General features: G+C 50.2%; 1 protein-coding gene across 10 annotated transcripts in view; it reads right to left on the reverse strand.

The window, feature by feature from the left end:
• Positions 1 to 14,497, reverse strand: part of ANKS1A (ankyrin repeat and sterile alpha motif domain containing 1A) — a 76,845-nt gene that overhangs the window by 35,019 nt on the left and 27,329 nt on the right. For all 10 annotated transcript variants that reach the window (XM_088067232.1, XM_014258146.2, XM_014258145.2 and 7 more), the window contains 4 exons: positions 14,245 to 14,441; positions 12,699 to 12,791; positions 8,586 to 8,703; positions 2,317 to 2,882 (listed from right to left, as the gene is read on the reverse strand). In XM_088067232.1, coding sequence (XP_087923358.1) covers positions 2,317 to 2,882; positions 8,586 to 8,703; positions 12,699 to 12,791; positions 14,245 to 14,441 — 974 coding nt within the window. The remainder of the gene's footprint in view (positions 1 to 2,316; positions 2,883 to 8,585; positions 8,704 to 12,698; positions 12,792 to 14,244; positions 14,442 to 14,497) is intronic.

The raw sequence follows: 14,497 nt of genomic DNA on the forward strand, positions 1-14,497 counted from the left end.
CACGCCCCTCACATGCCTCCTTGCCCCCACCGTGCTTCGCAATAGAGCAGGACTGAGCATTTTCAGTCCTCACTTCCCTGGGCAATACGTGGATGTTTGATGCAAGAGTTTCTCTGCTTTGCTCACAAAGAAGCCCCACCTGACAGTAGCTGCAGGGGCACCACGTGTGCATTGCCACTCCAGCAAGGAGCAGGGGCTCAGGAGCAGATGGGACATGGGCTGATGGGGCTCCTGGACAGTACAGAGTACAAAGCAACACTCTGGGCCAGGCCCTTGGAGCAGGGGAGCTGCAACTGGGAACAGGGATGAGCTTTGCCAAGTGAATCATTCCTTCCCCATCCCACCCTTTTGGCAAAGCAGCACCACCTTCCACTCCCAACAAAGGGCATTGGCAGCGCTCGGCCAGGGCAAGGATGTGACCCTTTGCTTACAAGCAGCAGATTTTCTGCTGTCCCTAGTCAGCCACCACAGCCCAGAGCAAGATCAGGATCTCGTCTGTCCAGGGACACCACAGATCCCTCCCCAAGCCCCTGTGCCCTGCACAGACACACCTACTGCTGACCAGACCATCAGGCAGAGTCCTCAGCTTGCCTGGTACAGCTGGAAGCCACAGAGAACTGCACAAAAAAACACCTTCCTCCTTAGTCACCTGCATGAAGGCCATTAAAATTAATAGAATAATATAAATCTGCCATTGTTTCTGCTCAGCACAGAGGGAAAGCCAACCATTGCTGACAGGGGTGGCTCAACAAGGTTTATATTGCCCGGGTAAATGCAGAGGCTGAAAGTTGCCTTCAGTTCTGAGCAGTTGCATTATCCCATCCAGGGAACTAATTCAACACACAACCACAGAATTACATTTATGTTTAAATCTCACTGTTGCCATCACAACCAGCCAGACTTTCAAAAAAAGTGAGACCTGCCCCATTGCAGACAGATGTGAATTTTTCACATTCTTTCTCTGATTTCTTCACCTAAACATGAGGGGAAGGAAAAGCAGATTCCTCTCCTGGGGCACGTCTGGCCACCTCAGGGGAAATGAGGGATTTGTTTACAGGCAGGAGGAAGCAGCTCCAGGGTTCATCTGAGCAGAGGAAGCAGAGGCAGTGCAGGCAGCCCAGCACTTGACCTCTGCTACCAATACAGTCATGCCAAAGGCTTCTGCCCTTTCAGTGTCTGCTGCAAACAGCTCAGATAAAAGCACAGGGAATTATCCAGCCCTTCCAAAGAACCTTCTGCTGCAGAGCCTTTCCCTAAGCCATAGTACAACTGACCTGGGCAATTAACAGTGAAGCCTCTCCAGCCCAAGCAGCTGCAGAGGAAAATATCTATTTGGCAGCCCTGAGACCCAGCAGGGAGTAAGGGGGAGGGAGAGAACAGACTGAGGGATGGATTCTCACGTTGCTCTTAGCATCTCCAAATATCTCCCTCTTCCCTAGATTTTAATTTTCTCTCTGGGTCAGGGTTGGAGAGGCAGCTGAGCATCAGCCAGCGAAGGGGCACAACCCTCCCCCGGGTTTCCACGCCCGACACACGCCGCTCCACACCCACAGTACCACCCCCGGGGTTTTAGTTCCTTTCAGAGTACAAAGAGTGGTTCATCTGAGCTTATCTCTTATGCAGCCCCGGCTCTCCCAGCACAGAATCATCCCCAAAGAATGTTTCAGTAATGCTGCGGTGCTGAATTTCAGAGGGACACTTAATCTTGCCCCGGTGGCTCTCCAGAGCCAACCTTCTGAGCATGAAATATTTAACTGTCCGTGGGCGTCCGATATGATAATAAAGTGACAGCTAACCAGCCACTGAAATAAGCGTGCGAGGAGGAGAGCGGGAGCTATCAAATATACAAACCAGCCTAATTACTGTTCTTCCTTCCGTCCCCACAAACCCCTGGGCACTGCTCACACTCCCCAGCAGCAGGGACCCAGCAACACAACACTTCCAAGACATTGGGATAGTCAACAGGGAAGAACTGGAAGGAGGAAATCAGGAGAAAGGTTGGTGAAGGGCATTGTTATCAAGTCTTTCTCATTTTGGAGATGTGAAAACATATCTGGCTTGCCTAAAAGAAACCAAGCCCTGTATTTGAGTAAAAAACTTTGAAACTGCTTGCAATTCTGCTACTCCCCCACTCCAATGAACTTTTATCTTTTGGCATTTGCAGGTTCCCAAGTGAGCACGTGCCTGTCAATGCCTTGTGAGAGTTTGCGGAAGCAATGGAACCCACCCAGGACCCCTGAGGGCAGCATGGCAGAGGGGAGCTCCAGCTGCACAGTCATTCCTGGCACAGAGGCTCTTTAGCAAGCTCAGCCTTACCTCATCCCACTCTGAAGCGAAGGATGGGGACTTCTCCAGCCGCTTCTTCCCAGTGCTGCAGTTGGAGAGTGATTCACTCCGGCTCCCCATGGCATCGTCCTCCGTCGGGGAGCAGGTCAGCAGGTCAGAGTCCGACTTGGACAAGCTGCGGCTGAGTTTGAGCTCGGCTTTGGGCTTGCTGCCCGGGTGGGCTCTGCCCACAGCTCTGTCCCCCTCTGGCTCAGCACCGCTGGGGTGCTGCGGCACATAGGGCGTGACTACGGCCGCGGGATCCGCCCGACTGACGTGCTGCACCGTGGCATACACCACTGTCTGCGTGGGGTCCGGGGAACTGCTCCGTGCTGGTCCTGACGAGGGTAACTCAGCATCCTCCAGCTGCATAGCAGCGGGGTGGCTCGTGGCTTCCGTGTCCCCCTTCTCCGCAGAGGAAATGAGCCTGAAAGGGTCCTCACTTATCTCACAGATTGGAGAAGAGCCGTGGAGCAACCCTGAAAACTGCTCTGGCACCTGGATATCCTGGTTCTCAGCAGAGTCCTGGCTGCGGCTGCCGCTGCTCCTCCTGTGGTCTTCAAGGGGATGAAAACAGAGAGGAGGGGGAAATTAAAAACATGGAAGAAGCGGCAGCAAAATTCCAGCTCTCTCCCTGCCCTCCCTCAGCAAGGGAGGGAGAGACAAAGAGAGAACAGTTCTGTATTGTTCCATGTGCTCAACTTGTACCCAAAGTCATGGCATTTATGAAATTCCAAACACTGGCCCGATTTACGCAATCTGGCAGCTCTCCGTGTTTTTTATTCCTGTTAACACTAACTATCAGGCCTTGCTATATAAGGCCAAGAGAAGTGCTAACTATATCCTGCAGAGAGAGCAAGTGAGGTGGGAGCAGCAGAGACAGAGGCTCCTGGAACATCTGATCCGTTTCCATAAAGACCAGAGTGTTATTTAGAGCCGTGCGCCTGGCTCTTGGCACGGGCTGCAGGGTGGGAAAACGCCTGGACTGTAATTGACCTGCCAGTTCCAAAATCCGCTCCCAAAAAAACCCACTGCTTCCCTCCCTAGTGGCTTCTGAGTTTAACCTCTCCTCCCTGCTCAGGGGAGAGAAATAAACAGTTTATGCAAGAAAAAAAGCTCGAGTAAAAAGTCTCTTTTGCGATGAACTGAGCACAGAGTGGTCAGAGCTGGTGGAGCACCGGCTGCCCCAGAAACATGACACTGGTTCCCAGCTACTCCTGCCCCAGCAGCCTTAATATCAGGTACCAGGGTCCTGCATAAACCACGAACAATTGACTGATTCCAAGCGCTGAGCGCACGCACACGCACGCACACACACACACACTCACCTTCGTCACTGCTGAACGAGCATTTCAACTGCAAAAGCAAAACTTTGTCAAGCCAACAAGTCTAACTTTGGTTTCCTAGGATTCCTTCACCCTCCCAGCATTGCTTGTGAATTTTAACTGCTTCCATTTAGTGCTGAAGACTAAAAAATGATGCTGCAAGGGAACAATACAGTGAAATACTCTGATAATGAGGCTCTGAAGTGCAGGGAGGATGTTTGGACGTGAAGAGGAAATCACTTGCTTTGCAGACAGCAGCTCTGGGAAGCCAAGGCAAAGGAACCCTCCTTTCTGTGAGCAAAATAATGAGCTCTACTCTAACTAAAAGCAGCCTGTTAGCAGCAGAGAGCCCAACTCAGCTCCCAGCACATTTCCAGCACCAAGCCTGACCAGGGGATTTTCAAACACCAATACCCATTGGGCTTTGTGGTCTGTCCTCATACCAGAAATGGGCAGGAAAGGGCTAAAATAGTCATTCGCCTTTGTGTGGGGGTCCCAGGTACCCCATGCCTGATGAGCATGGTGAGTCCTTCTTGCAGGCACAGGAAGGCCAGGAGCAGCCACAGCCCTCAATGGGATCGAGTGATGCAAGGGATTATCTCATCCTGGATCCTATGAGTTAGAGATTCCAGGACAGTGAAGTAGTTGTTGACTCTCTTGCACAGGCACATAAAACACCACTTCTGTGACTGGAGCTGCCAAGGGGAAGGCAGGTCCCAGTGCTGGCTGAGAGGGACCAGCTCAGCACCCCACATTACAAGGCCAGACTAAACCCAGTTACTCAGCATAAAGCTCTAACACTCCGATGCTGGAGAGAAACCTCACAGGACAAATCTCAGAGGAAATCAGATGTGCTGCATTCACAGGACAGAGTAGTACTAATGCAAAGCTACAAAGAGGTCAGCATGACAGCAGTGATGGGACAGTCACATAAACCTGTGGGGAAAGATGAACTTTTGCAGGTTTTCTTCCCAACCTCTTCCCTTCCTTGGAAACTGTTTCTTCCATGCCCCAGCCGAGCCTTTACTGACATTTCTGCTAAAGGCAGAGAGGCGGCTGGCCAAAGTTTGTGCCATGTGCTGTAACACTTGAGTCCAGCCAGAACAAAGTGCTTCAAATCCAGCTCCAGCACCTCACAAAAGGGCTCCTGTTGGACAGGAATCCCAGTCACCCACTCATCCATGAGCTGAAGAGGGACTTTGAAACACAGGGCAGCTGCCAGGGAAGGAAGGAATGGAGCGAGGGCAACAGCACTTGCTTAGAAGTTGTGAGAAACATCTTGAAGGAGACATTTCAGAGCCTGCCCTGAAAGCTGCAGGCAGAAGAGCTAATACAGAAAGTCATCGCAGTCTTTTTGTCACTGAAGCGCACGCAGCAGGAACATGCAGGGCTCTCCACGCCTCTCCTTTTCGGGGATCTGAAAAAAATCATTCTCCTCCAGTTACACCTGAGTTACACTCAGAAAGGGTCCTTAGAACAGGGACTTCTGCCCAGCTCCCTTCATGGATTTCCAGTCCCTTTGCTGTTTTACACCCCAGCACAGATCATTTGACAGATCCTGCCTTTTTCAGCCACAGCCTGATGCAGGTCTCACCACAGAGGAGGCTGCTCCCAACCCTTCCTGGGTACAGACTGTCTACATCCCAGGGAGGATTCCAATAACAGCTTCCCTGCCAGCAGCCTGAGGACTCCAGATACGAAACACTTCCTTAAACACTCTGTGCTAAGCTGTAACCGCCCTGCCTCCACTGGATTTCTTTCCCTATATATCAACAGCAGGATTTGTCTCATGACCCTGGATTAGGAGAATGAAGCTGTTCCTGCTGCTGCTGCCTGCTCAAGCTCCCCAACCTTAAAATTAGTGAGGACATACAGCAGACACTGATTTGCATGTGGAAAAGGCTGCCCATGTTATATCATGCCAGAATTTGTCCAGTGAGGAGCAGGCGAATCTCCCTCCTGTGAAACAGAAGGCCAGAGGAAGAAGCTGACCTTGAGGGGTGCAAAAAGATCTTTCACCTACAACAGAGCCAAATACAGGCCCATTGCACAGCCAGCTACCTGTGGAACCCAGCTGAGGATGGCACACTCCTGCATTAACCTCACCAAGCTCAGTCGTTCCAGGCAGAGTTTATATACCTGAATTTGTGCTCTTTTGTACTCCCCTCTTCAGAAAGGGCAATTAGAGAAAGGGCAACCTGCTTAGAGAATATTAATGTGACTCCGCACAACAGAAGACAGCAGAACCACAGGCTTGGGCCCAGGATACAGGACAGAGGTCTGTCCTCTGTCCATGATTATACCATATGAGGACATGTAGGCTGTGGGTTTGTACTGTCCTTCATCTCACAGCAAACCAAGAGCTGTTCCCAAACCTTTGCCTGCAATAACCAAGTGTCCCCACGGAACCCCACAGTGATGGCCACCCTGCTGCTTCAGCAGCCACATTCTGGCTCTCAGAAAAGTGCTTCTTTCAATCTCTCTGCAGCATTTTCTGACCTTATTGCTGGTTCATTCCAGCTCTCTGGTTAGCAGCACAGTCACACTGTGCTGGTTGAACCAGTATAACCACAAAGAAAATTTCTAACAAGAGGAAGGGCAAAGTGGGGACTTCAAGCTGGACCACCTATAGAAGCAGCACAGAACAACCTCAACAAGTATCAGTTTGTAATAACTACCAGAAGGCACCAAATCAGTCCTACCTGCAGCTGATCACTGCTGACAACACCTGGGTGTGACTCCTGAGAAGCCAAACAGCTCAAAACTCAAGTGTTTTCACCCTCCATTAGGTCTCTCTGGAGGCAGCAAGAGCTGAAAAGCCTCCTCGTGGTCACTCCACACACATTCCTCTGCTTTTCCTTTATTTTCACACCCTGTTAGAAGGCCTGAGTGCCCTGACTTCACACATGTGACTGCACACCAAAGTGGATGGGAGAGCATTTGGCTTAAGCCACTTCTGATACTCTGCCCAAAACATGAGGCCAACTTCTCCCAGTGCTCCAAGCATGTGACAGTGAGCTGCTCTAAGAGACACAAAGGCCACCAAAGCCAGTGGATAATGCTACATTCATCTGCTTGCTGGACACCAGACAACTGGCAGCCAGAGGAACAAAGGCAGCTATCACAGATGAAAGGCACCATTAAACCCACTTGCCTGAAATTCAGCCTTTCCGCTGCCTTGAAACCCCTTTCAACAGCCACAAGAACCCAAGCCCTCCTCTCCTGACCAAATGCTGCTCCAGAACTCATGCAGAAGGCCAGACCTTCAGACTGAGAGCCAAGAAGCAGTTCAAAGCCATGCCTGTTCCATGTCTTGAGTGATTGAGCTGCTGCCTTTGATGCTCCAGGACCCTTCTGACCCAGAGGTGGGAAAATTCTCCAACACCCCAAGTAAGGCTCTGGTCTCTCCCTCAACTCTCCTGTTTAATTCTGCCATTCCTTAAATTTATCTTCCCCCCCCCCCCCATCAGCCTCAGTGCTGACTGTGTTTAAAGAATGGGAAAGTCAGGAAAGATGAGGAAAGCTCAACTGTATCCTTGTATTTCTCCCACTGTAACAGTGGGAAGGGTTCCAAGCTTGTTACCAACACTTTCCATGGAGTGCAAACTGTGAAGTCACACTTTTGATCTTTCCAACTGTACATTAAAAGATGGGACTCTGCTCTAGATCTATAAAAGGATCCATAAAGATCTTCCTGCAACCTCTCCTGTGTTCAGGTGTTCAGAAAAGATCTGCATCAAGAATAGGCAGCTGTGTTACTCTCAGGTTTTATTTTAAGCTGACACATAATTAGGACACACCTCCACTCTTCTCAATCAAGCCTGGACACAGCAGCCAGGGGAAGGAGTGGAGCAGTTGGAATAGCTCAAGCCTGAATAACCAGCAATAATAATAATAGCTGCCCACTGATGAAAGCCTGAAAACCCAGGCTCAGTGGCTGCTGCACAAGGACTGTTCCTGGCCCAGACTGCAAAGCACCAACCTGAAAAGCTCACAAAATTTGCCTCTGGCAGTGAGGGGCTTTGGCAAGTGCTGGTGGGAACACAATGACCTCTTGTGCCACCCTGGAGCAGCCAGGAGAGCAGCAGGACCCGAGCAATGATAGATATTATGCTGCAAGAAGGGGAAAAAGCTGCAGGTCTGACAAAGCAGTCAATGAGGCATCACCTCAAGTCCTTGTTAGCCCTGTCCATCCTCAGAGGGAGAGGGGTTCCAGTGTGAGAATTCAAACTAAATCCACCCAAATTCCTGCTCAGGACTTCTGAATAAAGCAGAAATCTTTTCCCTCTAAACAAATCTTCTGTTGTTATTGTTGAAGGAAAGCCAAAAAGCCAACAACAGCCAAACACAAGAGACAAGGTGTTCCCAGAGGCTTTGTAAAGCTCAAAGGTCCTTCCAGGGAAGGAGAAGCTGCCTCAATATCAACCTGTGTACCCCAGTGGTCTCAGACAGTTCTAGTTCTTGCTCTACACATTTTTATTTTCCTCCTCTGTTAGTTTCTATCTCAAATTAGCTCTAACATAGAGCAGGATGTTGATTTTACAGCAGGATAGCAGAAATCTGCAGCACCAGCTGGATGGAGAACACGGCTCATTGGCACACTCGTGTTGCTCATCTTCCCTGGCAGAGGTACAGCCTCCAGCCTCTCACCCTCTGCCTTTGCTTGGCCAGGCATGAGATTTGTGCGTTTCTGAGGTCACAGAGCAGATCCTTGCAATCTCTGAACTGTCCCACAGTGGAACTGCCCTTTCTCCATGTACACTCTGTACAGGAACGCTCAGAGCTCTCCTTTACAGAGAGATTACCAGGAAACACAACAATCACCCTCCAGCCCCCACCCAGTAGAGACTTTCATTGTTTCATTTGCCCTCTGCCCCCCATGCTTTCCTGAAGTGCATGCAAGCAAACAGCTTTGCTTTTTGGATGGTCACTCACCTTTTGTTTTCCTGTCCACTGCAACTGGCTTTTTAGTTTCTGCTGTAAGCAACAGCTCGTAGGGGTGTTCCTCTTCCTCAGCTCCACTTCCCCTGTTCTTTCCCCGGGCAGCAGAGGCCTAATGAAGAACAGCACAATGTGTGGTGCTCTGCAAAGCAATAAGCATAAACCCCACAGCCTCTATGCCACGGGTTAAGCAGAGGCAGCACCTTCACTGCAGAGTGTGAGCTAAAATGTAATACTCTCCTTTGGGGTTTTTTAACCCCCTCAAAAAAACCCCACCCAAACCCCTTTAATTTTTAGTATTTCAGGCTGCTGACAGCTTTCCAGTACTGACCAACTGTGCAAGTTGGCTGCAGACAGCCTGGGAGGGGGAAAAGAGCCGAGACCATTATTCCTGTTCATCCCATCTCAGACTCACTGTTGCTACTGGAATTTGCATCGTCATTCACTTTTTAGCTGCCGGCCCTATTAGGACAGGGCCAAAAAGAACAAAAGCCCAAATCCCCGCCACCATTTCAGGCATCTCAGATCTGCATTTGTGACCTCAGGATGTACGGCATATTCAGAACTAAAGAGTCCTCAGGAAGCACTGTATGAACTCAGTTTAACTTCAGGATGTGCAGCAGTGATTGTGCTCATTTAAATCCCCCAAAGCCTCTACTTAGAGTTGGTTTGTAACCCTGGCAGTTTCTCAGCTGTTCTGGAAAGCCACCAGCCATGTGCAGGGATGAGGTTTTGGTGCAAGATCCAGACAAATCTTGCTGCAGACTCGCACATGTTGGTCTGCATCAATGCCAAGGATGACAGGCACTGGATACCCTCATGTGCCATCCCAGTGCTGAAGGAGCTAAACTGGCCCAGTCGGCTGAAAACAGCACAGTCAGCTGCCTTTCAGCACCATCTCCTGGCCAGATCCTGGCAGGTTGATGCAACCCTGTCCCAGGAGCTCAACGTGACCCAGGAATGCACCCTATGAGGTTCCAAGAGAGCTGGGGAGGGGCATGGAGTGAGAGAAAATTCTGAATGCCCTGGAAGTGTTCAAGGCCAGGTTGGATGGGGCTTGGAGCAACCTGGGTGAGTGGCAGGTGTCCCAGCCCATGAGAAGAGCTTGGGACTGGATGATCTTTAAGGTGCCTTCCAGCTCAAACCCCTCCATGACCCCATGTGTGACTACACCCAACCACAGTGGGACAAACCCAAGCCAGAAAGCAAACAAGCTGCTGCCAGGACAGGGAACAACAGGTCTGAACAAAACATGCCCCCTGGGAGGGCTCCTACTGCTCAGACCCCTGGACATGCCACTGTCTTGTCAGCAGAGCACAAACCACCTCCTGCTTCTCCCCAGAGTGAAAACATCAGAGCTGCTCCAAGAGCAAACCGGTGCCTACCTCACTGCAACCCAGCCAGGAGCCCTGGAAGCTTAAAGGAGTCTTGGAGAGGCACCCAAGAGTCAGCAGCACAGACAGGATTCTGACATCCATGTGCTGTTCTGCAAGAACCCAGCTGGCTTTTAAAGTGACTTTCCCAATGAGAGAAAATGGGCCATGTCCAACATGGAAAATATTTATTCTACCTCCTTTGAGCAGGAGCTGCCAGGTAGACCTGCTCCTTTCCAGGTGAAGGAGCTCATAATGAGCAAATTAGGAAAAAATTCTGACCAGATGGTGACACAAAACCATCAGACCAGAACAGCAGGTAAGAGGTTCTTGCCAGTGATCTTGGAAAAATCCTGCCCAGCAGCAGCCTGTTAGCACAGCAGCAGCCTGGACCTTCAGCCAGGCTCTGGTGCTCTCCTGACACTCCTGTGGATGATGACTCCTGTGCTGTCCTATTTAAATGCACCAAAGGCAGAAGCTCTCCAGCAGCACAGTTCCCAGCTGCTACTCTATGAACTTTCACAGGCCTGGTGATACTTGATTTTCTCCATCTCTCATCCTTCCAAGCTCTAAATAGTGTTTCAAGTTCAAACTCACTCAAAACAAAGACCAGTGCTGCAGAACCCTGCTTGCTCTGTGGGCTTTGTGACCAGGAGCAACACCACCAAGTAAAGCTTTCATCCAATCCAGCTTTTAGTTCTTCAGCCATGCTGTTTGCATGTATAAATGTTCATTGCTAGCAAAGCCCAAAAATAAGATGCTGTGAATAATGAGGATGCTCTTTAAGGTGTACTTAATCCACCACAGAGGACTTTGAAAGACTTTTTAAAGGGTAACTCATCTCTTCCTCTCTTCTCCCTCCCCAGAGATGCAGACCAAACTCCAGGAGCCAACGTGGCGCCTTGTCCTTGATCTGAACTTCCCTTCCAGAGACAAGCAGTAAACAACTGGAACTGAAGTTTAATTTGACAGTGCAGACTCTTACTCAGCTCCAAACCCAGAAGGTTTCTGCAGATAGTGAAAGGCATCACTCAAGAACCTCCAAACAATTAGCTCCTTTGCCTGTTTGTACCAGTGCTTTTCCTTGATGAAAGTGAAGTTTCTTGTTTAGGCTCATCTGTTTTGACTGATAGCCGCAGCTTGGCAAGGAATAAAAAGAAAACCAGAGTTTTTTGGAAAACCAGAGTTTGGCCCAACCCCAGAACACTCAATGACTAAGTGTCCTGGCTCCAATGGGAGAGTAGGGCTGGAGAATGGCAGATTGGGATGCTGCAGCAGAATGTTTACAGCATTTCCAGAGCATGTGCACACCTGCCTGGCCCAGGGAGAGCAAGCTCTGAGGTGATAAAAGATGGGCAAGAGTAGGAAAAGCAGAGCAGGACAGGAGGAACAAGCAGAGTAAAAGGATCAACCCAAACTCCTCATCAGTATGTCCAAAAGGTCATTTCCTGTCAGCCACATGCTGCCTGTAAGTTTTGTCACTGAAGTTGGTCACTAATCAAGATCTCCCCAGCGAGTCACTCTGCCATTTGCCAGCAAGATTCCCTTTAATGGATTGTGCTTCCAAAGCCATTAAAGGCAGGACAACACAGCAGGTGTTTGGTAATTAAATATGGCAAGAAAGCTCAGCAGGAATGGTCAGAGCACGTTTCCCTCCCTCGTGTTTATTGTCATAAACAAGTTCTGCTTCCCAATTACTCCATGACCTGCTGCCCAGCTCTCCTCTGCCAGAGCCAGGCACAGGACTGGTCACTATCCCCTGTATTTGAACAACAGTGCAGGGATCAGTCCACAGTGTCACATCCCAGTTTCCCTGCTCACACACAGCTCAGAGTTAACTCCCTCTCTGCAGTCAGTTCTACTACAGCAGGCCATGTTCACCCATGTCTCGTGTGGATTTCACACTCTCCAGAAAACAGATCCCATTTATGCCTCCAGCAGATCAGCACATTCAGAGAAAGCACCTGTGGAACCAGAGCCTGCTCTGACAGCAGAGGTGGCACACGCTCCACAAACTTCACTGCCTTTGGGAGAGCACAGAAATCCACAGGATTTGGATTTGCTTTGAAGGTTTCCTTAGGTGTCAGCAGAAGTTGCCAAAGCACATTTGTGGTTTCTCACTGCCATGTCTCCCAGAGAGTCCTCACATCTGAGGTTCACAGGCTGGTGAATAAGACAAGCAACAGCCCCAGCAGCAACAATATGAAATGAGAGAGCCTGAGCTCCATCAGAAAGCAGCTCACATGCACTGACCCCTGCAGAAGGCAGCTTTAACACATGCTGGGACAGATCCTTGGCTGAATTCAAGCCCCTGATCCTTGCTCATGCCAGTGGGACCCACAAAACCATGAAGCTCCTCCACAGCTGGGAGCTCAGAGGAAGAAGGAACTCATGGCCCCTCTGTGTTTCAGTCCAACTGAAGATGCCTGTGGTGGGATCATTGCCAGCGGGCAATGGTCCACATTGCAATGTGGGTCAGAAAAATCTCTTCCTAAGGGAATTCTCAGCCAAGAATAGGAAAGTAAGGCTGAAGGTCAACTCTGAGGTGCCCTGGAAGAACCAGACAAAGGAAGTTCCCATGGTAAGGGACAGCAGCAATGCTGAGTGCTGGAATACTTCACATTCACAGCCCAACGAGCACAGGAGGTAACAGCATCCTTAGCTCCTCCCAAACTATTAAAACTGATGTTTAAACCACTCTCCCATGAAACACCCCAGAGCCAGCCCCATGTACCTCGCAGGGAGCACTCTGGCCTGTCTTCTTCTCCACATTCTGTTCCTCCTCTTCATCAGGCGGAGGCTTGGCCGGCGGGGGAGGACGTTCTCTCTGCAGGTGAGACAGACACTGTCAGCTCATCCCTTCTGCCCCTACCAGCTTTATGTCCCCACTGCTGTGGAAGCAAGGACCTCTTCAAATTAATCTGGGTGGAGGAGAAGTTCAGCCCTAACAGCACAGAGCTGGGCAATGGCCGCTGCCTTGTTCTCCTCTTCTTCAGGACACTGATCTGTTCACGCCAGTCTCACTCAGACCCAAACCAGTATCTCCACAGCATTACACATGGGAGTGAGCAATGAGCTGATAAGAAGAAAGGGTTTGCAGCTTAGTGAAACTGATGCCAGAGGCACCTTTTATAGTGGAAAGCTCTAGGGATCAGGAAACTATGCTGCACTGCTCTCCTCCGATATCCCGGGATTGCAGCTGGGCAGCTGCCTGGTCTGAGCACATCCTGGGCCACCTCCTGCCCAGCCACAGCTCCATCTAATGGCAAAGGGAGCAGCAGATCTGCACTGCTCAAACTCCAGAGAGCTACTGGAGCATGTCCCTCTTCCTGCTCTCTTTTCACTGCAGTTCAGCTCTTGTCTTTCCTTACTTGTGACAGAACTGAGCTCGTTTCAGACCAGACTCCATCAGCACAGGACAATGACAAGATTTGATCAGTAGCAGCACTGCCTGGTACTGCACACTTGAGAGATTTGGCCAAAATGTCCATCATCCAAAGCTTTTGTCTCATTTCTATTCTGCTTGCTCTCAGCACAAGCCAAAGGCTGCACCTCTTTGCACAGAGGGGAACCATGGTTACTGTGCCCCCAGCAGTTTAATTGTTCACTGCTGCTCTGCCTTTTGTCCAAAAACACCTCCACAGAGCAGGCTTTGGAAAACCAACCAGAACACAGAGCCTGAAGCTGACCTAGCACTGCAGGGCCTGTGTCCCATCTGCCCCACAGCAGTCTTCCTGCCGATTGCTACTGGGGCAGCAGATGCAGCTGACAGAAGGTGAGGAAGACTTCTCTGGGGACAGTTCCAGGAGCTCAGCACTGCCTTGTAAAGCCTGGAGTACCCTCTAGAGCTGTGCAAGTAATACACAAAAAGAAACCTTCCACTGTCAACTAGTCTCCAACAGGTTATTACAGATAATTTCCTGAGAGCCTTTGCTTTGGTAAAGCGGTGAGACATGAGAAGATTCTCCACACAAGTTTCCAGAACCGTTTTCAGAACAAGAAGTCAGCCCTTCTACAAAATGTGATCTCCTGACATCACAATTCACCTGCATCAGTGAACTGCCAGAAAACAGAAGGATACAGTACAAGGTGAAATGAAGCAGCAGTTGCTTTTAGGCAATCCCTGTGAACAGGGCAGGGAAGGAGAAGCACCTGCCTGCTCTCATCAATGTTAGGAAAGGATTTAAAGATTTCCTCAAGCTTGGGCAGCCTGCTGCAAAACCTGACCCTGGCAGATCAGCCCCCTGTGCCTCTAGGGCAAGCAGGGATGAGCTACGTACAGGCCTGACTCTGGCTGCTTTGAGGCCACTTGGTTCAGTTTCTTTATTCACAGATTCCCGGTCGGATGATCTCCCACTGGCCAGGCTATCCAGGGAGTGGCAGGACGTGGCATTGTACAAAGCTTCGTATGGGCTCTCCTCTTCGGGGTTCACATCGAAATCGATGATCAGCTCTGTGACAGCTTTGTCCACATCACCTGTGGGGGGAAGAGAGAGCCAGGATTGTCACTGGATCTCCTGACCTCGGTGCTGG

The sequence above is a fragment of the Pseudopodoces humilis genome, chromosome 26 (genome assembly GCF_049639895.1).
Source record: "Pseudopodoces humilis isolate 2021_Gansu_Grassland_sample_001 chromosome 26, ASM4963989v1, whole genome shotgun sequence".
Taxonomy (NCBI): Eukaryota; Metazoa; Chordata; class Aves; order Passeriformes; family Paridae; genus Pseudopodoces; species Pseudopodoces humilis.